Here is a 27,176-nt window from a genome sequence, read left to right on the forward strand (position 1 = left end):
CGTCATTCTGATGTAATGTTACAGATAGAGAATGTTTGGTGTCAAATTTTCACTAATTTCATATGTGTATAAACTTTCATTTACTTGACTTTTTTTTTTACTATTACTACTATATTTGCTTGCTTTTTAATTAAGTCTTTTCTTTCAGAGGAGGGAAGCACAGGGGAGGAGGAGGACGAGGAGGAAGAGAGTGAAGAGTCACAAGAGGAGGAGGAAGGTGGAAAGAAAGAGGAAGGAGAGGAGGAGGAGGAAGATGGAGAAGGAAAGGAGAAAGATAAGAAGGAAGGCAATGTAGAATGGAGGCGTCCTTGGTTTATGTTCAGTAAAGCCCCGTATTCTTGTCATGGCAATGTAGAATGGAGGCGTCCTTGGTTTATGTTCAGTAAAGCCCTGTATTCTTGTCATGGCAATGTAGAATGGAGACGTCATTGGTCACATACTGTTCTAATGTATGTGCACTTGCCACGCTGTTCACCAGGCAAAAGGCGTTGCAGAAAGAGCGCGAGATCACTGTGTTGTGGGAGAAGACAGAGTCCCTTAGTGGTCAGCTGGTGACGGTCCACAACCACAGCCACTTTGAAGAGAATGGCCTGAGCCACGACCACCTTGCTCAAGAAAATATCACGTTGACAGAGCTGATTAAACAACTAGAAGATAAGCTCAAACTTTCAAAGGTACCACAAGTGTCTTTGTATATTAGTTTGGTTTACTTTGTAAGATTAATCATTACTGAAAACAATACATGGAGTACGTGAGGTTGTGTGTTTGTTTATGCATGGAGACAGTTTCCTTAAAAATGGGTGGAGAGTACTATGGTGCTTTAGATGTGGAAGGATGAGTGGAAGGAATGCTTGGAGTGTGCAAGGCTCAAGTGTATGCAGAAGAGCACTGACAGGAGTGTGAGGACTACTCTGTCATGACTGTGTCTTTAAGACATGAACAAATGATGCAGTGTTGGAATCATGAAGGTGTAAAAATGCAGGATATGGATGGGATGCTACATCAGCAGCTTTTGTCATTAAGGGTGGTAAAGTGAAAGATTTGTTAATCACTTTGGTCTTTAGTTGATGCTTCTGGTGAGGCTTTCCTGTTTAAACTTGGCATAATATATATAAAATGATGTGGCATGTTAAACAAGTTAACTTACTGCCTTCTTGTGTCTTTCACAGATAGAAATAAAAAACATCACAAGACAGAATAGTGAGCTGCATGCACTTATCACAGAGTATAAAGTCACTCCCTCAGAGGAAAAAGACAAGGATGGCACGTCTTCATGTGAGAACTCAGAAGCTAAATGTGAGCTACCATCCACATGAATATATATTTGTATATCAAACTGACATTCTCCTTGGAGGGAGGCTTTCCAAAGTGCACACACACACACACACACACACACACACACACACACACACACACACACACACACACACACACACACACACACACACACACACACACACACATCTCTGCATCAGGACTCAACAGCCAGACTGATAAACAATTACTTCACCCAAGATGATCAGCTGATAGGATTAGCTGTGGATGAGCCTCCTGTGGTGACTAGGAGTACAAAAGCCAGCAGCTAATTTTGGGAGCTGCCAGTCATCATGGTCCTGGTGTCTGAGGTGCTGCTTTTGCATTTTCCCAGTCATGGGTGGAGGCCACATCACATTTATTCATTCACAGTTGCTCTTAGTTATCTCTGTTACAAGTTTAAATTTTTCCTGGCTCCACAGACATTTCTGGTGCATCTAACCCTCTCTCCATTGCCCTTCTATTTCCCTTAGTCTTATACCCACTTCTTACATTACGTCTAATTACTTCCATTGGTCATTCTTGGCTGGCCCTCTGTTGCATCAATTTTTCACCTCCAGGTACAGATACCAAGGGGAAATTGCTGGGTCAAGTGGGTACACTGACATCTGAGGTTAGCAGGTTGGAGAGTGAGTGCAGCAGTCTTCAGGTTCAGCTAGACTGTGAGAGGGATAAGTATAACAAACTGCTGGGAGAATCTCTTGCTCATGAAAAGTTGTCTGAAGATGTCATAACTGAACCAAAAGGTAAGAAAGTTTATATTCTCTAATAATAAAGCAAATAATTTTTCCTCACTGTTGCTCAATTTTTTGAATTAATAACAAAATAAAAGCATTGTTATTGGATTTGTTTATTGAGGCTGTATTAAGAAAAGTTGAGAGAAACAAACTTATTGTTTTATCAGGAGAAACAACAGGATTGGGAGGAACTGAGCTTTAACAGAAGCTGCAACAACTGCAGGAGGCTCACAGGGTCCTGGAGAGCAGGTTAACTTGCAGCATGAAGGAGGTGGCTGAGCTGAGTGACAGGAAGTAGCAGCTTGAGCATGCTGTAGTGCATGAGGAGACAGAGTCCATCGGTGTGTGCATGTTTTTTGCTCATTTGAATCATCTGTAAAAGTGAAGTGGAGGAAGTGTTTACTGTTTACTGTATGCCATTTCCTTGGTCTTTTAATGAAGAATTTTATCCTTCTTCAGGTGACTACATCACCATCTACCAGTTGCAGCAAGGAGTGATGAAGCAATAAGCTCGAGAACGCGAGTTAGACCTTGCCAGCCTCCATCATGAATGAGAGGAAATGAAGCAAAACCACTCTGCAGGTTAGTGATGGTGAAGGAGGTACACATGTAAACTCCAGTCTGACCAATGAGCAACACAATTTGTCCAGCTGCATGTCTCCATCGGGCACAAACTCCACCTCCCGCATCTGTATCATGCCCACCACCGTCACCATGGCAACACTGAAAAATGGAATCTTATCATTCACAGTTACAAAAAATATACTCCCATATATATATATATATATATATATATATATATATATATATATATGGATTACTATTCCCAACGTTAAAAATTCTTTAGCTAATCTTACTTTGATATTTTGCATCCAATATTAACTACAATTTTTTCCTATGACATTTTCCAACTACACTTCACCTAATCTAACTTAACCTCACCTCCTCTCATCTAACCTACTCATTCCTCACCTAATCTAACTTAACTTCTTCACTTATGCTAGTTTAACCTAATGCAACCTTTGCTAACTCAATTACCTTAACTAACCTAATTAATCTGCTATAACTTAACATGATCTAACGTAACCTATGTCATCCAAATCTTACTTTAATCTAATCTAATCTAACCTATGCAAGTTAATGTAAATTCATCTAATATAACCTAAACTATGCTAGTCTAACCTATCCTTAACTTACCTAACCTAACACACTATCTTAACCTAACCTCACCTCATCTTTTACACAGCCAAACCTTACTTAACCTTACAATCTAACACACTTCAACTTACGTGGCCTAACCTAACATCACCTATTCTTAACTAACCTCACCTAAACCTTACCGACACTAACTTAAAACCTACCTATGCTTACATCACTTCTATATCCTCATCCTCCTCCTCTTCCTCTTCCCTAACACAGTGACTCAGCGAAGCCGTCAAGAAAACACGTAATTTCTGAATACTATCTTTAAGAGCTCCACCCAGTCAGCCCTCTTCCTCCTCCTCCTCTTTCCTGACCCCCATCCTCCCTTCTTTACTCACGTGTCTCTCCCTCCCTATACACACACACACACACACATACACACAGAGCGGGTCTCACAAGGGTAATACACACATACATACGGACACTGACCCACCACACACACCCAGTCACCCACACCCGCCCACATACATGTACACACGGACGCACACAGCCTGTCACCCTTACGTCAAACAGATTACACCCTTCTTCTCCCTGTCACTCATCCATCACACATCCCAGTCTCTCTCTCATCTTCTACTCTGTTAAATAACCAGTTAACACTCCCAGACTCCCTAGCCGGCGGGTTACTCTCACTAGGACCATATGACTAAAAATACGTCACATGGCCCGGTCAGAGAGAGCTAGCCTGGTCTGCCTACGCGAATCGAAAGCGTTTATTTGGGTACGGTTTAAAGGGACGAAGGTTTAAAGGGACAGTCTCTGCGTGCGTGTGTTTGGTCAAATGCTGAATACTCACGCCTGGTTCATCATACAGCCACATGGACAGGCACAGATCACTCCTCCACGACACACACATAAACAAACACACAAAAACACTAACTAGTAACTGTACCTTTAGTTTCGTCTGCTGTCAAAATATTCCTCCATTACTAATGTAACCCACATTCCCTAGTGGTATACTTTCCTCGGAACACCCATATTTTTAAGAGCTTTTTATCCACCATATATGTCTCGGTTAACTCTGATCTTGGCTGGAAATTAAACTATATTGTATCAGTGTGGTCATCTTGAGGTCCCGGATGAAATGGCGGGCTGGGATTGGCTATTCACGACCCGTTGTCATGGTGATGATAGATGCCATTCACTTGGCAGCTCATATTTTCTCGCTATTGAAAGGAGTTTATTAGACCGTAACTGAAGCGTATAAAGGCATGATTCCGCACTATACTATTAAGATATTGTAGTTCTGAAGTGTTCCTAGGGTTAGTAGGCTTGGATAAGGAGTATAACACAATTTAGATGGTGTGAAGAGCGGATGTTTTCGCGCGAAATTCAAACAATTCCAGCCTCTGATATGATTACGTATTAGACTTAAGATATTGTAGTAAGAAAGTATCTGTGGGGTTAATAAGCTTGGGTAAAGAGTATAGGGGAATTTAAAGGACGTTTAAGAGACGGAGTGTGAGGAGAAGGTGTGTCAGCGCGATTCAAGTAATTCAAACCTGTCTGAGTTGATTCCACAGAAGATTCTTAAGATATTATATTGCTGAAGTGTTCCTAGGGTTATTAAGATTGGGTAAAGAGTATAAGGGAATTTAAAGAGTGGATAAGGGAGGGAGTGGAGCGATTTGATGTCATACAGACCAAAGCCAGGTTACAGAGGGATTTTATCTTTTAAAGGGGGCGACTCTGTTTCCTTGACCGAGTGACGAGGGAGAAGAAAAAAAATAAGAAGAGACATCAGCCACTGAACCACAGGGAGAGGAGTGAAGGTCCTTTCTCACTGCTCCCTATATAAGACACAGGGAGAGGAGTGAAGGTCCTTTCTCACTGTTCCCTATATAAGACACCATACACTCTAGAACACCAGGACAGAAATCAAGAAAAACGTGCTATTACAATATAGGTGAAGCTTAAGGACACGTCAGTAATTCAGCAGCAGACAATATTTCACAACTCTGCTCCACAAAACTTCTCGCAACGCAACCGGAATGTTTTAGCATGTTGTTCTTGTTCTGCTGTAGTTAAATGAATTACAGAATAAACAGGGAAGATAGATTTTTTCTTTTTTACCCAGAAACATAAAAACGTACATAATTTCTACTAGAACCTGATAAAAATTAAGAAAGATAAGACGCCAGATCGTTTGAGGATACGAGTTTCTCTTCTGTTATATAAAAATTACAGAACAAACAAGAATAGATGGATTTTTGTGCTAGTCATGAAAATGCCTTTGAAAACCTAAATAACAGACCAGAACATGATAAAAGTTCAGATAAGACGCGGGAAGATATGATAACACGGATTCCTGTTGTATAATAAGTTGAATTACATAAGAAACACGTAGAGCTGGATTCTTTTTTTCCTAGAGTCACGAAAATACCTCTGAAAACCTAAATAGATCTCTAGAAATTTATAAAAGTTAAAATAAGACGCTGGACCATTTGGTAACACGAATTTCTGCTCTGTACTAAACTGCATTACAAAACAAAAACAGTAGCTAATATCGAATACATCACATCACATTCTATTTCCCAAATCACGCGTGGCAGCTTCCTATCTTATTAGCAATGCCAGTGTGTTCACCAAAGGCCGTGATTATGTTAATGAGTGACAGAGAGACCAGAACACTTAGACAACTAATGGGACTTGCGGTGGCTGGGATAACGAAGCGCGAAGTAACTTGCTAACGAGTACTGTAGTGAGGGCAAGACAACATCCTCCCTCCACTTAGCCACTGCACACATTGAATGGCTAGGGAAAGTATCGTAATTATTCATTTTTAGTCGGAAGAAGGACGGTCATCAGAGGAATTCCGTAGCAGAAACTCCTACACAGCGACGCATTTCCTTCAATAAAATCCAAACCACTGCAAAATAAACCCTCAAAACTCCACACAAAACAAATAAACTAATCTACCTCCTATGGCTAATATTTGAGCGTCATTCACTTCAGAACATTACAAAACATAAACAGAATGTGTGTGTGTGTGTGTGTGTGTGTGTGTGTGTTTTACATTTCCAGTAAGCATTAAGTTTATTTATTTGTCTCTCCCAACTTGATCTAAACTTAAAGACAATTAAAACATCAATTTTTACATATGGCTGCTTTCCCTCCTTGTGTGTGTGTGTGTGCGTGAGAGAGAGAGAGAGAGAGGCTAGCAGTTTGTTTGTATGTGTGTGTATGTGTGTGTGTGTGTGCATAATTTCTCTCTTGTCTAGCCTTATATCCTTGGGATGATTGTGGACTTAGTTTCTGGAGGCGGCGCGCTATTAATTTAATTACTATGGCCTTACAAAAGCCTTCCCCACATTGAAAACATCACAGACATGTTCTATAGTAAGTACTCTATCACGTTGCAATGTGTTTTTAATGAATAGAGAGGAGGTCCAACCCTGCAGTTTTACCGAACAGATTAAGAGGGGCGACAGGGGTGGTACCTCCTGGGCACATAGTACATTCTGTGGCTTTGAAATCATAGTAAGTGTTTGTTGGGGGAATATGGACCTAAACCTCTTCTGAAGTAACCTTAGCCTTTTCTGAAGTTAATACTTACATGTCAGGTATAATTAAGGTTGTAGCATATCTTGCAATATATATCAACTTACAGAAACTTGTTTAAGCAATAAAAAGGTAAAAGGTTAATGAACTGATGCATCCCCATGCTACACACTCCTCGTCTGAGTTGTCGAGAGTCATTGCTGGTTGGCTGCGAGAGGTGTGTGGGGCAGGGCAGGGTTAGCCATTACAGGAATCAGAATACTTAGTTATTTGAAGGTCTTGCTAACCTAGCCTAACCCTGACGTAACCTAAACTAACCTAACCCTAACCCTAATCCTTGCCTTTTTTTTTTTCATAATTAAGTAATAACTTCAAATAACTTTTTTTTTTTTTTTTTTTTATGTAGGAAGGATACTGGCCAAGGGCAACAAAAATCTAATAAAAAAAATGCCCACTGAAATGCCAGTCCCTAAAAGGGTCAAAGCAGTGGTCAAAAATTGGTGGATAAGTGTCTTGAAACCTCCCTCTTGAAGGAATTCAAGTCATAGGAAGGTGGAAATACAGAAGCAGGCAAGGAGTTCCAGAGTTTACCAGAGAAAGGGATGAATGATTGAGAATACTGGTTAACTCTTGCGTTAGAGAGGTGGACAGAATAGGAGTGAGAGAAAGAAGAAAGTCTTGTGCAGCGAGGCCGCGGAAGGAGGGGAGGCATGCAGTTAGCAAGATCAGAAGAGCAGTTAGCATGAAAATAGCGGTAGAAGACAGCAAGAGATGCAACATTGCGGCGGTGAGAGAGAGGCTGAAGACAGTCAGTTAGAGGAGAGGAGTTGATGAGACGAAAAGCTTTTGATTCCACCCTGTCTAGAACAGCAGTATGAGTGGAACCCTCCCAGACATGTGAAGCATACTCCATACATGGACGGATAAGGCCCTTGTACAGAGTTAGTAGCTGGGGGGGTGAGAAAAACTGGCGGAGACGTCTCAGAACACCTAACTTCATAGAAGCTGTTTTAGCTAGAGATGAGATGTGAAGTTTCCAGTTCAGATTATAAGTAAAGGACAGACCGAGGATGTTCAGTGTAGAAGAGGGGGACAGTTGAGTGTCATTGAAGAAGAGGGGATAATTGTCTGGAAGATTGTGTCGAGTTGATAGATGGAGGAATTGAGTATATAGTATATATTGAGTATATAAGTATTCTGATTCCCTTAATGGCTAACCTCACCCTGCCCTGCACAGCTCCAGCAGCCAGCCAACAGTGACCCTCAAGCACTTGGAAGGGGAGGGTGTAGCATGGGAATGCATCAGTTCATTAACCTTGTTTTTTTTTTTTTTTTTTTAACTAGTTTCCAGAAGTTGATATATATTGCATGATATTCTACAACCTTAATTCTATCTGACATGTACATATTAACCCTAGAAGAGGCTAAGGTTATCTCCATATTATCCTTTTCTTTCCCTCAGGCTTTATTTTTAGTTAATTGCTTTGAAAGAGATATCATAGAAACTTTGTTAATATATCTACATTTTATATCTATAGAATTTTAGATTTTTCATTTTGTCCGAAAATACAATTTTTTCACCGTTAATTTTCTCCACTCCTTTTCCTGTTTTCTTTTTACATTTTTAAGGTAGGGGAGTGCAGGCCAAAATAAACCAAAGTTGGGAAGCCTGAAAAGTTTAAGGAGTAAAAACACTGTTTTGCGCAGAAATCCTTAAAAATAGTCAACAAACAGAGAATATCCCATCCCCCCCCATATTCCCCACTACACTATTCTAACTGTGAGATTACTAACCTTGCTAATTGGGAGGCTCCATCACCCAGATCTCCCATTATGCTATTCTTACCAGTAAATTGCAGTTTAACACCACAAATCCTATCTTTTTTCTGTCCCTAACAAGCTTGGAGACATGGTGGGAAAATGGAGTTTTAGGGTGGAAGAAGCTAAATTATGCCAAATTTTGACATTCGTTGGAAAGTCTAAGGATGAGGTGCCATATATTGAAAACTGGGAACTTTCTAGCTTAACCTAACTTTACCCAACCTAACTGAGAGGCGAGTCCTGTCCCCCCTTTAAAGACACTAATCCAGCTTAACCAGTGCATCTTTCTCCAGTGGATGCCCCCATTAAGAACACTAACTTAACTTAACCATGGGGCTTTTGTATGTAGATGAGAATTTCTCAGATGATGTTTTGGTGTATAGTCTCTGCAACAACATCTCTTTATCTTTCATGGTCTGTCTCTTTGTGTGTGTGTGTGTGTGTGTGTGTGTGTGTGTGTGTGTGTGTGTGTGTACTTTTTAGAGATGACCTTCTAGTTCTTCTCTTATGGTATTTTTCTTTTCTGTCTCTTTCTGTACAATATGTCCTTTATTTCCTCAGCATCCTGAATGGTATTCTTGGTAATATCTGTTTTATTTTCTCTCTACCTCTCCCTTCCACAGCACTCATCCTGGTGAGGTAGAACCAGTGGGACGATGGTTCCACATATATGAGGCACGGCGTCTGCGGGGCCACCTCACCTCCTCAGTTGGGGAAAGTGAAGAGGAGAGTGAGGAGGAGGAGGCTCAGGAGGTGGAGGTGGAGGATGACATACACTATCTTCGCTCTCTCAACCCAGCAGACTGGAAGGTGAAAACTCAGCCAGCATGGTCCAGTCATAGCAACATAAGAATGGAGAAGACTGCAAAAGATTGGCTGGCCTACACTGGATAACTCCTGTACTAACCATGAAAATCTATTATCCTCCTCTTCCCCATGCAGTCAGCCTTCCTATTGCCATCTGGCCTCTATATGCATATGCCTAGTCATCTAACCTCATGATATCACTTATGGTGTAGGTGCTGACCACATGAATGCTAAGCCTGTTCTATTTGTCCACTACTCTGTGAACCAGTTCTTACTAAGCTCTTTTCAAAACCTAAACTTATCTAGCATATATAGTTCTGTCTTGATTGTTCACTATGAGAGCATCACTTACCTCTGTCATTTATTTGATTAGTATCTTTCTTTTATATATTGATACATTTCTACAACATTGCCTTTCAGGACCAGGATCATTATGCAGTACTGGGACTCCGAAAGCACAGGTACAAGGCCTCTGATGATGACATCAAAAGAGCGTGTAAGTCCTGGTGGCATCTGGAGCTAGAGTGTACTGAGTACCAAGTTTTAGTGCACCTGTTGTTTGAAGGTATTTTTATAGTGCCAGTTTTCAGTTGCAGTGTCAGCCCTTTTAGTCTTGGTATTTTTATTTTATTTGTATATTTTCAATAACTACATTTTATTTGTGCCTTGCTATGGATGTATGTGGTTGGCTTTGCTATACCAAAGCTCCTGGGGTGTAGTATGGTGGTTTGAGACTATGACTATGGCCACACTGGCAATGGTTGTGAGCAAGCAGGTGAGTGTGATAAATGGTGAGAAAAGTGGGAGCATTGTACCAAATAAGTGTGGCCACACTGACAGTGAGTGGGCGTGGGCGAGCTGTGTCTTCCTGTGGCCCACAGCGAGGAGCATTGTCAGTTGACTTTTGTCAATCATCTGGCACAGGCAGTTTGTTGCCTGCTATTGACATTGCATGGCTAATTATTGAAGTTTTGCTCACACCAATCATTTGGGATACATTTGCTAAAGTAGAACCCAAAGGGAATGCCATCATGTTGTTTGTAGTAATTACTATTAATTATGAAACCATGTCCATAACTGTTAGCTTTAACAAGCCCTTGAATTGTAGCTAGGTGGTGCATACAGAAGAGCAGAGAGAATGTGTCTGAAGAATAGTTGGCGCCCCTATGGCTATGAGTGTGAATGATATTTGTAAGAGTGTGTGGTGGTTTGTCTGGGCCACCCCATGTGGGATTGGCAACCTGATATATAGATAGATAGATAGACATTATATTTTCTGATCATTGGTTTTATGCTAAGATATCTGTAAGTCTAATATAATAATTAGCATTCCCTTTGGTATGTGCTTAAAACAGGATGACCCAACACTTGGGTAAAGGAATGAGAGTGCAGCATTAGTGTGCACTTCCGTCCATTGTGTTACTCCTCACAGACTGCATGATGGTTCTGAGGCACCACCCAGACAAGCGGCGAGCAGCTGGGGAGGAGGTGAGGGATGACGATGACTACTTCACCTGCATCACCAAAGCCTATGAGATTCTCGGGGACCCCATCAAGCAATGCTCCTGGGACTCGGTGGACCCAGAGTTTGATGACGAGGTGCCGGCTGTCAGTGCACACAATAAGGCAAACTTCTTCCAGGTAAGCGCTGATCCCCACTAAGAAGAAAATTTATTCCACAAAGAATTCAAAGGTCTTTTAACTCCATGTCATACTGTAATGTCAAATATATGTGCACACAAGGCAAGCGCTAACTCCTATTAGGAAGAAAAATGACTCAACAAAGAATTGAAAGTTCAGTATTCATTGCTATTTGGTACATCTTTTCTTTACCACTAACCACTCTGGGACAATTCTTCACATTCTACAGCCATCTCCAAACATTATACTGGCTAGAAATTGCAAAAAATCTATTCCTTTTCACCGCTTTTTTCTTGCAGGTGGTTATAAAGATTGTATACATTACTTGTAGTGGTGTGGATGATTACATATCACTGAAGGGATTAACTCCATCTCATATTGTAATGTCAGGTCTATATATTAGATTATATAACTCTCTCTCTCTCTCTCTCTCTCTCTCTCTCTCTCTCTCTCTCTCTCTCTCTCTCTCTCTCTCTCTCTCTCTCTCTCTCTCTCTCTCTCTCTCTCTCTCTCTCTCTCTCTCTCTCTCTCTCTCTCTCTCTCTCTCTCTCTCTCTCTCTCTCTCTCTCTCTCTCTCTCTCTCTCTCTCTCTCTCTCTCTCTCTCTCTCTCTCTCTCTCCATCTTCTTCAGTCTCCACCACATCTTTGTAAGGCACAGTGTTGCATTGCAGATTTTCACAGGGGTGTTTGAGTGCAATGCTCGTTGGTCCACCCACAAGCACGTTCCTGGCTTGGGCAAACCTGATGACACCAAACAAAAGGTCAGTCCAGATTAGCAGATTAAGTAACTGGAGAGAGTGATTGGCCTGTACAGTCACATCAATCTCCCTTGTACTGTTTTAGAAGTGAGATTACTAGTAGCAGAAATGCAAGTAGATATTTGGTGACAGTTTACTTTTTATAGTTACCATCATCATATGCTATGTTGATGGAAAGATAGACCAGTAATTTTGAAAGTTTGTTTAAAATATCATACACTATAATTTTCCTCAGCATAGAGGGTCCAGTAACTTACACATAAAACATCATTTCAAGATTTCTTTATGAATAGTGTTTATTTTGTATTGTTAACCGACTTAATTTTCATCACTGTGCAGGTTGATCGCTTCTATGGATTCTGGTACGACTTTGATTCCTGGCAAGAGTTTTCATATCTGGATGAGGAGGAAAAGGAGAAGGGACAGGAGTGAGTCTTCACTATTTGTATGTCTGGTCTTTTTAGAGTTATGTGTATTCCACTCCAGCCTTGTTTTATCTTCCCAAAGGCAGCAAAAATGGTGAAATTTGTATCTTGAAACATTAACATTGAATAAAATTTTAATTGAATAAGGAAATAATGCCCAAACTTAAGCCTAGACTTGACATTGGAAAAAATAACAAGAAAATTTAATATGGCTAGACAGAATACCCAGACTTATGGCAAGGAAAACTGGCACTGACATTGTTCTGATTGCTTTAACTAGTCATTTTAGTTTCTTTGAATATTTTGTAACAGTGCAATGTGACTGCAATGTTGTGGTTGCCTTCCCTTCTTTAAATCAGTCAATCTTGCCAGCCGGGAGGAGCGTCGATGGATAGAGAAGCAGAACAAGGTAGAGCGAGCAAGGCGTCGGAAGGAGGAGATGGGTCGATTGCGCAGGCTAGTTGACAATGCATATGCCTGTGACCCAAGGATAGCCAAGTATGTTTCGTTACTTATTACTGATTTCGTGTATTTTCGTTGTATCCCAATAAAAGTTGAAATTTTGTGCATTATCCCAAGAGATATTTATCACAAGGAGTACTTTTTTCTGTTGTTACATAATACTTCAAATTTCATTTTGATGGAAGGGTTTATGATGATTTAGATTGCAAAGAAGCTGTTCTTGTTTTACTTCTGACTCCTTATGAGGGAAAAATTAATTACTGCTTTTGCTGTCTACTTCTGTAGCTAAAGAATGGGTAAGTTTATAGAAAAAGAGGGAAAGAGATGAAGAATTATATATATATATATATATATATATATATATATATATATATATATATATATATATATATATATATATATATATATATAATTTTTTTAAGATTTAAAGAAGAAGACAAGGAAAGAAGACTGGCTCAGAAAAAGGCAAAAGCAGAGGCAATCAGGCAAAAACAAGAAGAGGAGGAGAGGGTGAGTGCACATTGTGATCTCCAGTATTAGCACCAGGCCAATCTCTAACTACTCTCGGACACATATATGCATTGATTTCTACAACAGACCAAGGCTTCACATTTTTCTCATTGATTTGTATTTTTCATGTCTTATGCTCGGAAATGCCATATATTTTGAAATACCATGCTATGTTGTCTTTTTTTTTGAATGATATGTCTTGCTAATGTGTAAATTTGGTGTTTTCAGGTAAGGCAGGAAGCTGAGGAAGCAGAGAGAAAGAAAAGAGAAGCAGAGGAGGCAGAGCAAAGAGCAAAACAGGAGGTAGAAAAGAAGAAAAGAGAGGTGCTGAAGAAAGCATTCAAAAAAGAGAGGAAGGTGAGGAGGAGGGTAGAATCTGCTTGACATGTAAGAACTTACCACACACTTGTCTTTGACGCTTAAACTGCTGTGATCGCTAACATAATCAAAAATTCTCCTGACAAATATATTGAATTTTCGTGGTGCACTTTCTTTCTAGTGTGTTCTAACTGACTGCCTTCAGCCTCTTTTTCATCACTGCAGTGTTGAATCTCTTGCTACCTCCTACTGCTATTTTCATGCCAACTGCTCTTCTGATCTTGCTAACTGCATGCCTCACTGCACAAGTCTTTCTTCTTTCTTTCATCTCTATTCTGTCTACCTCTTTAATGCAAGAGTTAACCATTATTCTCAATCATTCATCCCTATCTCTGGTAAACTCTGGAACTCCCTGTCTGCTTCTGTATTTCCACCTTCCTATGACTTGAACTCTTTCAAGAGCGAGGTTTCAAGGCACTTACCCTGTTTGTTTGACTAACACTTGACTGTGTTCAGTAGCCAGCACCTCAGTGGGCCTCTTTCTTCTTTTTTTTTTTTTTTCAGTCTTTGTTGTCCTTGGCCAGTGATCCTCCAATATATATATAAAAAAAAAAAAATAATAATAATGATGATGATGATAATAATAATAATAATAATAATAATAATAATAATAATAATGATCCCTGGCTATGGCAAGCAAGCCCACTACATTATATCCTTTTCTCCTCCTGTTCCTTTCCTCTCCCCTTTCACTTTCATCTTGTCGCAGTCCTCCCTTCCTGTCACCTGCCCCTATAGTTCTCATGACTCATGCCTGGAACCATCATTCTACCTGGCAAGTCTTTTTTTTTTTTTTTTTTTTTATCATTCATTTTAAGGCTACAAAATTTGCTAAAAAAAAAAAAAAGAAAAACTAAAAATGAAACTCTACCCACTTTCATCTTCTGTAACATTTCACATTAAAATATTCTCATTCATTATATACTTTCAGATTTATATTTTTTTCCTTTTTCTTTGATGTCATTTTTAAAATGATTTTGATACAGTTCCTGTTCATAAGGGGCTGAGAGGACTGCATTTGTATTAGAAAGATGGAAAGAGCATTAAATTTAGTGTTCAAATGTGTAAATTAATTTGGAAACTAAAAAAATATATATACAAATTATGATTGCCTGTATTTTGTTCACGTAAATAATTTTAAAAAGCAACGTGAAATAGAATAAAGCACATATTCTTTGTCATTGCATAGATATGATGGTGACAGTGATAAAGAACATCTCTGTATCTGTCTATCTTTATTTGACACCTCTTGATAAATACTCCATGAGGACATAACTGCAACAGATTTCTCTATTTAGTCCTGCCCTTGTATTCCCTTCCTCTTTGCTCTGAACTTCACATACTCTCTCTTCACCCTTTCCTCACATATTTCAGTAACATTTTTTATGCAAGATCTTTGGTCAAGGGCAATAAAAAGAGGGGAAAGAAAGTCTACTGAGATGCTAGTCCCAAAAGAAAGATCATAAGGATTATCCAGAATTGTTGGATAAGTGTTTTGAAAAGTTGGAACCAGCCATTTTAAAGAGTTCAAGTTATAGGAAGGAGGATCTTCTGGAGCAGGCAGGGAGTTCCAGAGTTTACTAGAAAAAAAATAGCAGTAAAAAGATAGCAAGATATGCAACATTGCAGCAATAAGAGAGAGGCTGAAAATCATTAGTATAGTATCCTCTATTCCCAGATGCTGTGGACTCTCTGTAAGGACAACAGTTACTTTGCATTAGAGGAGGGGGAGCGAGTGCAGACCATGACAGATGTGGAGCTGCTGTGTGAGGCACTGGTGCTGACCCGCCTGGAGGAACTCAACAAGGAACTAGCACAAGTGGCCCAGGACAAGATGCAAGGGCGGGAGGTACTCATGAAGGAGGTGAGGGAGGATCAACAGTAGTAGTAGTAGTTAATTGACAAAGGTGAGTGAGAGAGATCAACAGTAGTAGTAATAGCAGTAGTAATTTTTTGACACAGGAGGTGAGTGTGGAGGGCCAACAGTAGTAGTAGTAGTAGTAGTAGTAGTAGTAGTAGCAGTAATTGTTGCTTATATAAAAAAAAAAAGCATAATTTTTGTCATTCTTAAATCAAATAATTTCCTAAGCCTTGAACCCAAAAGCTGCTCCAACAGACATATGGGTATCTGCATCACTTTTGAAATGAACTATGTTAGGTCTATTTAAGTCATGTTACATTACCTTATCTGATTAGCTAAATCTAAAGTAGCATAAAGCAAGCTAATCTAAATTAGAACAATCCACCCCAAATGATCTGGATATTCTGTATGATCTGTTTTCCCTAGGATAGTCAAACCTTTCAGACTATTTCTCCACTGATAGTTATGATTAGTACAAGGAGTCCTTGGTGTATGACAGTCTTGACTTTTGTCCTTCATATGTTTCTTTTACAGGCACAACAGTTATGTGTTTATGTCCTAGACTATGACTTTACAGTACAACAGTATTAGTATTAGTGATTGACATACTGCAGGTAGCTTACTTATGCTGGTTCTGACCTATGCAGAAAATCAGTTTATAACATGGCATAGGAACAGAACTCTGTCATAACTTGAGGACCCCCTGTAACACTTCTTTGCCTTCTCTCTCTGTTGTAGGTGAGTGAGGTGCGCAACAGGATCAAAAAGGAGAGGGAGGAGGTGGCAGCAGCGGCAGCAAGGGGAGGGGGTGGAGGAGGAGGGGAAGGTTCATCACTCAAAGTCTGGAATCAAGATGACCTCCAGCTGCTCATCAAAGCCGTCAACCTCTTCCCTGCCGGCACAACAAAGAGGTGAGCTGGTTCATGTGTGTGTGTGTGTGTGTGTGTGTGTAAATTGCTTCTTTTTATATATTTTTTGATATCTTATTATTATTGGTGGTCCACAAGGCTGTCCCTTTCCACTGGGGCTGACAGGGCTAAGAGTGTGAATGACGTGTCATTCACCTACATTCGTCTGCTGGTCACGAAACCAGCTGTTCCCCATATGGAAAGAGGTCAGAGCTTGTAGTGATTGATCTTTGGGTAGGACTGAGACCATTCACACACCGCACACTGGGACAGTGAGGCCATAACCCTTCAGGTTACATCCTGTACTTACTTGCTGCTAGGTGAACAGGGGCTACACATGAAGAGATTCTCCCAGGACTTGAACCCATGCCTTCTCGGTTGTGAGCCGAGCATGCTGACACTAAGTGGTGTGCATGTGTGTGTGTGTGTGTGTGTGTGTGTGTGTGTGTGTGTGTGTGTGTGTGTGTGTGGTGCCTTGTCTGGGCCAGCTGATGTGAGATTGCTGGCCTAGTATATAAATAGATGGGTTTTTTAAGCTTTAATATTTTATTTGATTGATATATTGCCTTATTCTTGTGTTTCCATGTGTGTTTTAAAATGACTAATATCAAGGTTGTTATCTGATCCCTACTACTGTTCTCTACATACACACCATTTAGGTCTTCACGTGGTATAGGGAATATAACAAAGGTGACATTTATAAAATTCTCAGGATCATAATTAGGATAGAACAAGACACAATGGGTTCAAGCTTGAAAATAGTTAGAGAGGAAGAAATTGGTCCTCAGATGGAGTAGTAGATGAATGGAATGGACTCAGTAATCAGGTTGTTAGTGCTGAGTCATTGGGGAGCATTAAAGGATTAGACAAATTTATGGATGGGAATGATAGGTGGATATAGGTAGATATGTTTCATACAAGGATGGCTTCTTGCAGCTCCCTTAATGTTAGGTTATGTTTTTATGCATTGCTGTACTTAGAGGAACTCATTGAACCCTCCATGCTGCAGGTGAGAGGTTGTGGCAGAGTATATCAACCAACACACAGCCACCAGCATCACCAGGCTGGCCAAGGAGGTGCTCAATAAGGCCAAGGAGCTGCAACACTCAGACAAGCACATGAGGGAGGCAGCCAACAAGAATGCCTACCACAGCATGGAGAAGGCACAGGCTCGGCAGGTGATCAGCGACACCACAGCCTCCCAGAGATATGACAGTGAGTTCTTGCTGTTATGCTGACATTCAGATAATTCTTTTGCATCTTTGTGTAGTTTTATATCATGTTGATGCTTGGGTAATTTCTCATTTCTCTTTTTATACTAATTAATTATTACCATGAGTCTTCTCTGTATGAACTCAAGACCTTTCTCCCCTTCTCTGTGTAACTGCTGTGAATTGTCTTTTAGCTCTATGCAATATCACCAGTTGAGCTGTGAATCAATTCCAAGATATTTTAAGAAAAAAACATGTTTTTAGGCTGATGTTAGATCTTTCCTTTGTGCAGCACCACAGGAGATGCTGGGGATGAACACTGCTGCTTGGGGAGCTGAGGAACAGAGGTTGCTGGAGCAAGCCCTCAAGACCATATCCAGTCTCTACTCCTGACCGCTGGGACCGCATTGCCAGGTGTGTCCCCAACCGAACCAAGAAAGACTGCATGAGGCGCTTTAAGGTCTGTATATGTGTGTGTGTGTGTGTGTGTTTGTGTGTCTGGTGATGTGTTGCTTGCTATTCCCTGTATGTGAGATTGTGGAGAAAACAAATCAGGTTTATCTTGTTTATGGAGTGACACACACTCTCTCTCTCTCTCTCTCTCTCTCTCTCTCTCTCTCTCCTCTCTCTCTCTCTCTCTCTCTCTCTCTCTCTCTCTCTCTCTCTATCTCTCCTCTCTCTCTCTCCTCCTCTCTCTCTCTCCTCTCTCTCTCTCTCTCTCTCTCTCTCTCTCTCTCATGCATTTATCTTTTGATCTGCTTTTATCTTTGTGGTCCCTCCATAAATGCATGGAGATGTAAGTGCTATGTGTGTGTGTGTGTGTGTGTGTGTGTGTGTGTGTGTGTGTGTGTGTGTTGTGTGTGTGTGTGTGTGTGTGTAGAAGCCATCATCATCAACCACAGCAGGTGATAATGATGGTTCCTGCTTTCATCATCATCGGGGCTAGCCAGACCAACCTGGGGCTGTACTCTGGGGTGATGCTGTATGCCTCAGGTGGGTGTGGAGAGATGGGATAGTTGGTAACAATTAAAAAAAGACTAGTATACACACAAACCATTACAAACACTATGTAATGCTGGTATACACACACAAACACACAATTAAGACTGGGTATACACTTAGAGACATATACAAACGCTTGCTATTGGTTGTATATTCTTAGAAACACACACACGCTTACTAAGTCTGGTACAACACACACTAACTGGTATACAAACACTGGGATACACTTAGAGACACATCCATACACTTGCTAAGTCTGATATACACACATAAACTCGTAAGAGATGCTGGTATATGCTCAGAAATCTATACACATTAAGTAAGGCTAGTATACACAAACCTATACATATATTGCAAATTTATGTTCAATGATAGAGATGACTAGTACACACACTCTCTCTCTCTCTCTCTCTCTCTCTCTCTCTCTCTCTCTCTCTCTCTCTCTCTCTCTCTCTCTCTCTCTCTCTCTCTCTCTCTCTCTCTCTCTCTCTCTCTCTCTCTCTCTCTCTCTCTCTCTCTCTCTCTCTCTCTCTCTCTCATATCCATTGTCTATGTCACTCAAATTTTCTCTTTTAATCTCTCCCTCTGTCTGTCTGTCTGTCTGTCCCACACCTCAGTACACCCTTTCTGTCTTCATACACCTTAGTACACCCCTCCTGTCTGCCCCTAGATCTTAATACACCCTGTCTCGCCCCTGCATCTTATTAAACTGCCCCTGTTTGTCCCCTTTCAACTCAATAAACCCTGTCTACTTTCCCAGTCTGCCTGTCTGTCCCACCTTACTCACACCCTCTCTCTCCCTCCCTACTCCTTAGTACACCCTTCCTGCCCCCTGTACCTCAATACTCTGTTCCCTGCCTGTCTCATATATTTATTTTATGTATTTATATTTCTTTTTATCATTCTTGGTGTGATTTGGGGTGTCTTAGGAGTATTTTAGGGTGTTTTGGTCAGTTTTGGATGAGTTTGGGTGTGTGTTGGAATGTTTTAAGTGTTTTTGGGCTGTTTTGAGTGAGTTTGGATGTGTTTTCAGTGGGTACGGGAGTGGTGTGGGCGGGTATGTGTGTTTCTGGGTACCTTAGGTGGGTTTAGATGTATTTTGGGGAGTTTTGGTTGTGTTTTGGGGTGTTTGTCGGTGTTTTAGGTCAACGGGCTCTAGTGAAAGTTATTATGCTTTTTGGAGAAGAAGCTCAAGTAAAAGTAACTGTTTCTTAAAGGTGTTTTCATGATTTTGGTGATAGCTAATAATGATTACCCACCATTAATAAAAAGAAAAAAAAAAAAAAACATAAGATTGACCAAATATCTGTGTCCTTTGAAAATAGACCTTAGGAGAGAACAAGAGTTTCAAAGCACAGGCCCTGAGTTGTACGTATTCAGTTACCACCAGACACACAACACACAATGGTTTTAAACAGATTGCCAACATGTCTATCTGCTCGTCCTTACCACTTTTTTAATAGTTGATTTATAGAGAAAAAGGGAATTCCTCTAATACGAGATGAATCTGCAAATAAGCAATGAGCAATGGTTAACATTTAACAGCCATTATAAGCACACTGTATGGAGATAAACTCATGCACATTGGGAGAGAGAGAGAGAGACAGAGAGAGATACAAATATAATGAATCATATAATCCACAACAGCGACTTTAGATTAACGAGAAGGGGATGTTTCGGCGTCTTAACTTGACTACTTTTGACATGCTGTACTGGAAGTTATTTGCGTCTTAAAGAAGGTTTCTATGGTCCTTGTAAATTGGTTCTTTAGTTTTTTTCTTATTTATTTTTTTTCAATTAATTACTGAACCTTTCCTTCGTGACTGTTTTTGCCTTTGAGTCTTTCTCTCTTGAGCACATACACACTGTAATAACTGCAGGATTGAGACGTAGTAAGAGATGGACTCCAGGGGTAACAATGTATTAAGGAGCGGCTACCCGCTTGCCGGCTGGAGCTGAACTGGCTCCATACAGAGAGAAGCTTCCGAAATCAACTAGTATGAACTAATACATAAACCAATACATGAAGCAGTGAATGACAAGTAGTACTTTGGTAGTAACAATTATAACACTCCTCCCTTTTTTTAAAAAAAAAACTCAGGTTAGAAACCATAAAATCAAGTTTACAACCAAAATGTTAAAAAAGATACAGAAGATACTAAAACTTATCAATTAGAAAGACTAGAAAAAAAAATATTCGATACAAGTTATAAGAAACGCTAAAACCCGCAAACACGAGACAAAAAACAAAATAAACATAGTAACTAAAACTAGCAAAAGTAATACAAAACTCCAACAATTAAAATAGTTAACACAAGTGAAGCAAGAGACCTAACATTTTATTTCCAAGCTATCTGCAAACGATCTGGCTTCTGGCGCAGTCTCTCAGAACGGCGCAGTGTTTCCCTCTCCAACGGCTGCTGTTGTGGCGGCAATCCAGGTTCGAACTCTTGACTTGAGGTTAACTCTCGTTCTTGAATTTGATCCGGCGCGTTGCTGTTGTGTGCTCCGGACTGCTTCGAAAACTCCTGCCTTTAGGGGGCGACACGCTGCCTGCCGGTGCCGAACCATGTTTCTGAATTCCTGCTCCATTTGTGAGGTCCATGGGAGGTGGTATGGCATCATCTGCGTTAACCGTCTCGCCCTCTATGCTTACTCTTCTCCTCACATAGTCGAGATGACGTCGTACAGTCCTCCCATCTAGCAACTGCACCTTGAAAGAAACAGGACCGGATTTTTGGACAATTACGCCTGATAGCCATTTTATCCCTGGAGAAAAGTTTACTACATAAACTAATTCTCCCACTTTAAATTCCCTATGCCGCGCTTTCTGATCATGGTAGTACTTTTGCATTTCTTGCTTCTTCATAACTCTATCCTGGACATCTGGATGCAGTAAGTCTAAACAAGTTTTTAATTTTCTTCCCACTAAAAGCTCAGCAGGGGAAACTCCTGTGGTAGTCTGAGGTGTTACTCGATACCGTAACAGAAACTTGCTAATTCTGGATTCCAATGAGCCTCCTGTTAATCTTTTAAGAGAATTTTTAAAAATTTGAACTGCCTTTTCCGCCAACCCATTGGATGCTGGATGGTAGGGAGATGTCTTTATGTGAATGATACCATTTTGTTTTAAGAAAGCTTCAAACTCTTCGCTACAAAAATTGGTACCATTATCTGTTACCACCGTGTCAGGTAGTCTTGTGACCCGAATGTAACTTGCAACTTTTCAATAGTTATAGATGAAGTGGCTGACTGTGTAGCGTGAACATCCATCCATTTGGATTGGGCATCTATGATGACGAGGAACATCTTACCCATAAACGGCCCAGCGTAATCCAAATGTAACCTGGACCAGGGTTTTAGTGGCCACTCCCATGGCTGCAAAGGAGCGTCTGGGGAAGATTTCTCACTTGTTGGCACTGTGAACATAGTTGTACTGTTGACTCAACATCTTTATCTATATTGGGCCACCACACATGACTACGCGCAATACCTTTCATGCGCGAGACTCCTGGATGCGTTGCATGTAGCTCAGCCAACACATTTTTTCTAGCTATCTGAGGCACCACCACTCTTGATCCCCACAAAATTATTCCATCTTGGACACTTAATTCGTGCCTCCTTCTAAAAAAAGGCTGAAGTGTTTCCTCTGCTATATGTCCAGGCCAACCGTACAGAATGTGATCTCTTACCTTCGAGAGTGTTGAGTCCTTATCCGTCCATTGCCTTAACTCTCTCGACGTGACGGGTGTCTGGTCTAGTCTCTCCAACACGCATACCACATCACCGGGGACTGGAGTCACCTTGGGGAATTCAGGGAGAGGAAGGCGACTCAACCCATCAGCATGTACTATATTTTTCCCTGGTTTGTGGGGTGATAGTGTATTCATACGCCGATAGTGTTAGCGCCCAGCGTTGGATACGACTTGATGCCATCACAGGCACTGGGCGAGTTTCATTAAACAGACTTTTAAGTGGCTGATGGTCTGAAATGATCTCAAAATGGCGGCCATACAAGTAATTATGAAATTTTCTTAACACCAAATATTATTGCCAAACCTTCTTTCTCTACCTGAGCATACTTGCGTTCAGCTATGCTCAGGGATCGGGATGCGAAAGCAATCGGTTTCTCCTCTCCAGACTCCAAACGGTGTGCAAGGACTGCTCCCAATCCGTATGGTGACGCGTCACAGGTGAGCAGGAGGGGCTTGCTGCTGTCATAATGCACCAACACCTTGGAGCTCGCCAACAGTTGTTTCGATGTGGCAAGGGCACGCTGCTGTTCTGGTCCCCATTGCCATTCCACGTCCCGTTGCAGTAATCTGTACAAGGGAGCAAATACTGTGGAGAGATTAGGAATGTATCTGCCATAATAATTAACAAGCCCCAAATACGCCTTTAGTTCAGTGATGTTGCTTGGTGTGGGTGCCTTTATAACAGCTTGAACCTGTCCTCGGACGGGTGCAGCCCTTCCGCATTAATTTTATGTCCTAAATATGTTACTTCTGGTGCCTGAAACACACACTTCTTTAACTTCAGTTTCACCCCCGCGTCATCCATACGCCTCAAAACTTCTGTCAGGTTACTCAGATGTTCCCTTTCCGTCTTCCCTGTCACTAATACATCATCCAAGTACACCACCACGTGAGGGATACCTTGCAGTAAGTTCTCCATAACTCTCTGGAATATTCCTGGCGCCGAGGAGACTCCGTATGGTAAGCGATTATATACGAATAACCCCTTATGTGTATTTATCGTTACATATTTTTTGATTCCTCTTCCAGTGGTAGTTGTGAATAAGCATGTGACAGGGTCTAATTTTGAAAAAGTCTTCCCTCCTGACAAATTTGCTAATAAATCCTCAACCTTCGGTATCGGGTAACTGTCCACTCTAGACACGCGGTTCACAGTCATCTTGTAGTCCCCACAAATACGTATGGATTTGTCTCCCTTAACTATCGGGACTATTGGCGCCGCCCACTCTGAGAACTGCACAGGTTCAATTACTCCATCGTTAACTAGCCGTTCCAACTCGTGCTCCACTTTGTCTTTCAAGGCGTAGGGCAACGGGCGAGCTTTGAAAAACTTGGGTTGTGCCTCCTTATCCACATGTAGGGTCGCCTTTGTGTTTCTGATGAGACCCAACTCCTCTTTGAAAACATTACTAAAACTGCGAATGACCTTATCACACTCTGACCGACAACTATAAACTGCAGCCCAGTCTAGCTTAATTTGTTTCAACCAGTTTCTCCCCATCAAACTCGGGCCCGTCTCCATCCACTACCACCAACGGCAGAACTTTCGACTGGTTGTTATAATTAACCTCCACATTCACTTCCCCCATCACTTTCAATAAGTCTCCACTGTAGGTGCGTAACACTACGTCGGAATACTCGAGCACCGGCTTGCACGTATCCTTCCAGCTTTCTTCATACACTTTCTGACTTATAATGGACACCGCAGCACCAGTATCCACTTCCATGGGAATAGCCACCTTGTTAACTTCTGGGTGAACAATCACAGGTGGTTCACGAGCCCCCGCACTGTATACAAGGTGTATTCTTCCCCAGTTGTCTCACCGTCCTCCTCTTCACCCTCAATCTTGTGCATTTTCCTTTCCATGTCTGCTTTATTTCGACACATCCTTGCCAAGTGTCCCACTTTCTTACATTTAAAACAGGTAGCACGTGCAAAATGACAGCTAGGAGCCACATGCGGACCCCCACACCTGTAGCACTGTGGTCGAGGATTCGTTCGCACCCACGGTGTCTCTTGAATTTTTCTTCCTTCCCCGCGCCTCTCCTGAATCTTGTTCACTTGACTGCTGCGGGTACTCCCCAGCCTGTTGTAGGTCTTCAGTGTCTTTTGCCGCAGCCTCCATAGCCAGAGCAGTTGCCTCTGCCTTCTTGAAGTCCAAATTCCCATCTGCCAACAACCTTGCTTGTATTTTTCGGTCGTCAATTCCACACACCAGACGATCTCGTAACATGTCAGGTAGTTGGTTTCCGTACGCACAGTGCTCCGCTAATTTCCGAAGGTCAGTAATGTAAGAAGACACAGATTCAGTTGGTTGCTTGAATCGTGAGTTGAATTTGAAGCGCTTCATGATTACTGACGGTTTCGGGCACATGTGATTCTCCACCAGCACTTTGAGGTCACTGTACGACTTGTCGGCTGGCTTCTCTGGTAGGCAGAGTGACCTTATCACTTCGTAGGTTCTTGCTCCACAAACAGCCAATAAAGTAGATTTCTTTTTTTTCTCTTCAATAATGTCGTTGGCTTCAAAAAAATGCTCCAGCCGCTCCACATATTGAGTCCACACCTCGGCATCCTGGTTAAATTCTTCTACTTTGCCAATAAATCCCATCCTCGTCGCCAATGTAATAACTGCAGGATTGAGACGTAGTAAGAGATGGACTCCAGGGGTAACAATGTATTAAGGAGCGGCTACCCGCTTGCCGGCTGGAGCTGAACTGGCTCCATACAGAGAGAAGCTTCCGAAATCAACTAGTATGAACTAATACATAAACCAATACATGAAGCAGTGAATGACAAGTAGTACTTTGGTAGTAACAATTATAACACACACACAAAAAAAAGTTGTACAATTACTTTGGATCACCAAAGGAAAGAGAAAACACTTGTAAGAACCTAATTAGTTATTTCTGAGGCCTTTACTTCTTACGAGGGCACGGCATGTTTAAGGACAAGATCCTAAGCAAGATGAATAGGACCAGACTTGGTCCTAGTCTAGGCTGGTCTAGGCAGACTTGGTCTGCCTGACCAGCCAGGCAGACGACCAAGACAACGCTGGCTTGTAAGTTTCTCGTTCCCTCGAACCCCAGGTCGTGAGCTGCAGTCTCGGTGAGTCTCTCACCCCTGCAATGTTGCAACTCTAGCTGTCTTCTACCGCTATTTTCATGCTAACTGCTCTTCTGATCTTGCTAACTGCATGCCTCCTCTCCTCCTGCGGCCTCACTGCACAAGACTTTTTCTTTCTTCTTTCTTTCTCTCACCCCTATTCTGTCCACCTCTCTAACGCAAGAGTTAACCAGTATTCTCAGTCATTCATCCCTTTCTCTGGTAAACTCTGGAACTCCCTGCCTGCTTCTGTATTTCCACCTTCCTGTGACTTGAATTCCTTCAAGAGGGAGGTTTCAAAACACTTATTCATCAATTTTTGACCAATGCTTTGATCCTTTTATGGGACTGCCATTTCAGTGGGCATATTTTTTTATTGGATTTTTGTTGTCCTTGACCAGTGTCCTTCTTACATAAAAAAAAAAAAAAAAACGGCATCCCGATAGGCTATTCTCTTTCCTCCCATTCACGTACCCTACACTTTCAATTGAAAGATAAATAAAACATTCCTTGACTGCTGACTGGACCTAGATACTATGGTGATAAAGAGGGATTATGGCAGAAATAGTTTAGCTTCAACATTACTTTTTTTTGGGGGGTGGGAGAAATGGTGAAGGACAGAGAGAGAGAGAGAGAGAGAGAGAGAGAGAGAGAGAGAGAGAGCTAGCTGAAGGCAGCCATGGGGATTTTTTATTTTTTTATTTTCTTATTTATTTTTTTGGAGAGGAATGGAATAGAAAAGTTTGAGGAACATTATCATCAATACCTGCTGATACTTTTTATTACCTTATTTAGTAATGTAATGTATTTATGTATTGTTGTTTATGAATGTACTAATTTGTATTTGATTAGGCTAACATTAAGTTGTATCTGGATGGTGTGCCTGTTGTCTGTCCTCAGTAATGCTGTAGCAGGGTACTAAAGTTCTCTCTCTCTCTCTCTCCCTCTCTCTCTCTCTCTCTCTCTCTCTCTCTCTCTCTCTCTCTCTCTCTCTCTCTCTCTCTCTCTCTCTCTCTCTCTCTCTCTCTCTCTCTCTCTCTCTCTCTCTCTCTCTCTCTCTCTCTCTCTGACTATAATATGCAGGCATTGGCCTTACCGTTACATACCAGCGTTAATTCCCTCCCGGCGCGCCTCACTTAGATACCTGTGCGTTTCTCGGAAGAAAATGGATCACTTTAGAGAAAATTTGAGGCTGGCTGAGGTAACAGTAGGAACATTAGGATTCTAGTATTCCTTGCTTCCCTCCTCCTCCTCCTCCTCCTCCTCCTCCTCCTCCTCCTCCTCCTCCTCCTCCTCCTCCTCCTCCTCCTCCTCCTCCTCCTTCTTTGTATGACTTCAGGCCGTGCTGCACAAGGGAGGTTTAATACAGTTTTGCAAAAGTGGATATGTTGAGAAATACAGTGTATGCTGTACTCTCTCTCTCTCTCTCTCTCTCTCTCTCTCTCTCTCTCTCTCTCTCTCTCTCTCTCTCTCTCTCTCTCTCTCTCTCTCTCTCTCTCTCTCTCATTTTGGAAGTTAAATGGTCAAAAAAGTTTTTATAGTTAGAGGAGTTAGGTGAGAGGTATACAGCATAGATAAATTTAGCTTAAGTGACTCTGTAGTGATAGCCAGATGGTAGAAAATTCAGAAGACTCAAGAGCATGGGCAGGAGAGCAAGTTAGGTCATTGCACACACAGAGGCAACATCCAGCTCTGGACTGAAAATGATAATAGAGAAAGTAGGAGGAAAACAGTCCAACCCGGGGACATTTGTGATGCCTTCCCCAGGTGGAAATG

At 41.4% G+C, this 27,176-nt stretch overlaps 1 protein-coding gene and 1 long non-coding RNA gene across 5 annotated transcripts in view; one reads left to right on the top strand and one right to left on the bottom strand.

Moving 5' to 3' along the window:
- Positions 1 to 27,176, top strand: part of LOC135088939 (dnaJ homolog subfamily C member 2-like) — a 39,200-nt gene that overhangs the window by 5,250 nt on the left and 6,774 nt on the right. For 2 of the 4 annotated variants that reach the window (XM_063984010.1, XM_063984012.1), the window contains exons 4-20: positions 149 to 674; positions 1,170 to 1,296; positions 1,875 to 2,060; positions 2,219 to 2,392; positions 2,511 to 2,633; positions 9,200 to 9,386; positions 9,804 to 9,948; positions 10,816 to 11,024; positions 11,696 to 11,785; positions 12,122 to 12,210; positions 12,580 to 12,705; positions 13,092 to 13,179; positions 13,408 to 13,536; positions 15,236 to 15,421; positions 16,157 to 16,329; positions 17,336 to 17,541; positions 17,830 to 17,997. In XM_063984010.1, the coding sequence (XP_063840080.1) occupies positions 2,602 to 2,633; positions 9,200 to 9,386; positions 9,804 to 9,948; positions 10,816 to 11,024; positions 11,696 to 11,785; positions 12,122 to 12,210; positions 12,580 to 12,705; positions 13,092 to 13,179; positions 13,408 to 13,536; positions 15,236 to 15,421; positions 16,157 to 16,329; positions 17,336 to 17,339 (1,458 nt within the window). In that variant the 5' untranslated portion in view covers positions 149 to 674; positions 1,170 to 1,296; positions 1,875 to 2,060; positions 2,219 to 2,392; positions 2,511 to 2,601 and the 3' untranslated portion in view covers positions 17,340 to 17,541; positions 17,830 to 17,997. The remainder of the gene's footprint in view (positions 1 to 148; positions 675 to 1,169; positions 1,297 to 1,874; positions 2,061 to 2,218; positions 2,393 to 2,510; positions 2,634 to 9,199; positions 9,387 to 9,803; positions 9,949 to 10,815; positions 11,025 to 11,695; positions 11,786 to 12,121; positions 12,211 to 12,579; positions 12,706 to 13,091; positions 13,180 to 13,407; positions 13,537 to 15,235; positions 15,422 to 16,156; positions 16,330 to 17,335; positions 17,542 to 17,829; positions 17,998 to 27,176) is intronic. The other 2 variants (XM_063984011.1, XM_063984013.1) reach the window with 1 other exon arrangement.
- Positions 20,445 to 22,982, bottom strand: LOC135088946 (uncharacterized). Its single transcript, XR_010261202.1, has 2 exons — positions 22,232 to 22,982; positions 20,445 to 21,252 (listed from the first exon to the last, which is right to left on the bottom strand). It is a non-coding gene; the product is annotated as an uncharacterized LOC135088946 (long non-coding RNA).

The sequence above is a fragment of the Scylla paramamosain genome, chromosome 32 (assembly GCF_035594125.1).
Source record: "Scylla paramamosain isolate STU-SP2022 chromosome 32, ASM3559412v1, whole genome shotgun sequence".
NCBI classification, from domain to species: domain Eukaryota; kingdom Metazoa; phylum Arthropoda; class Malacostraca; order Decapoda; family Portunidae; genus Scylla; species Scylla paramamosain.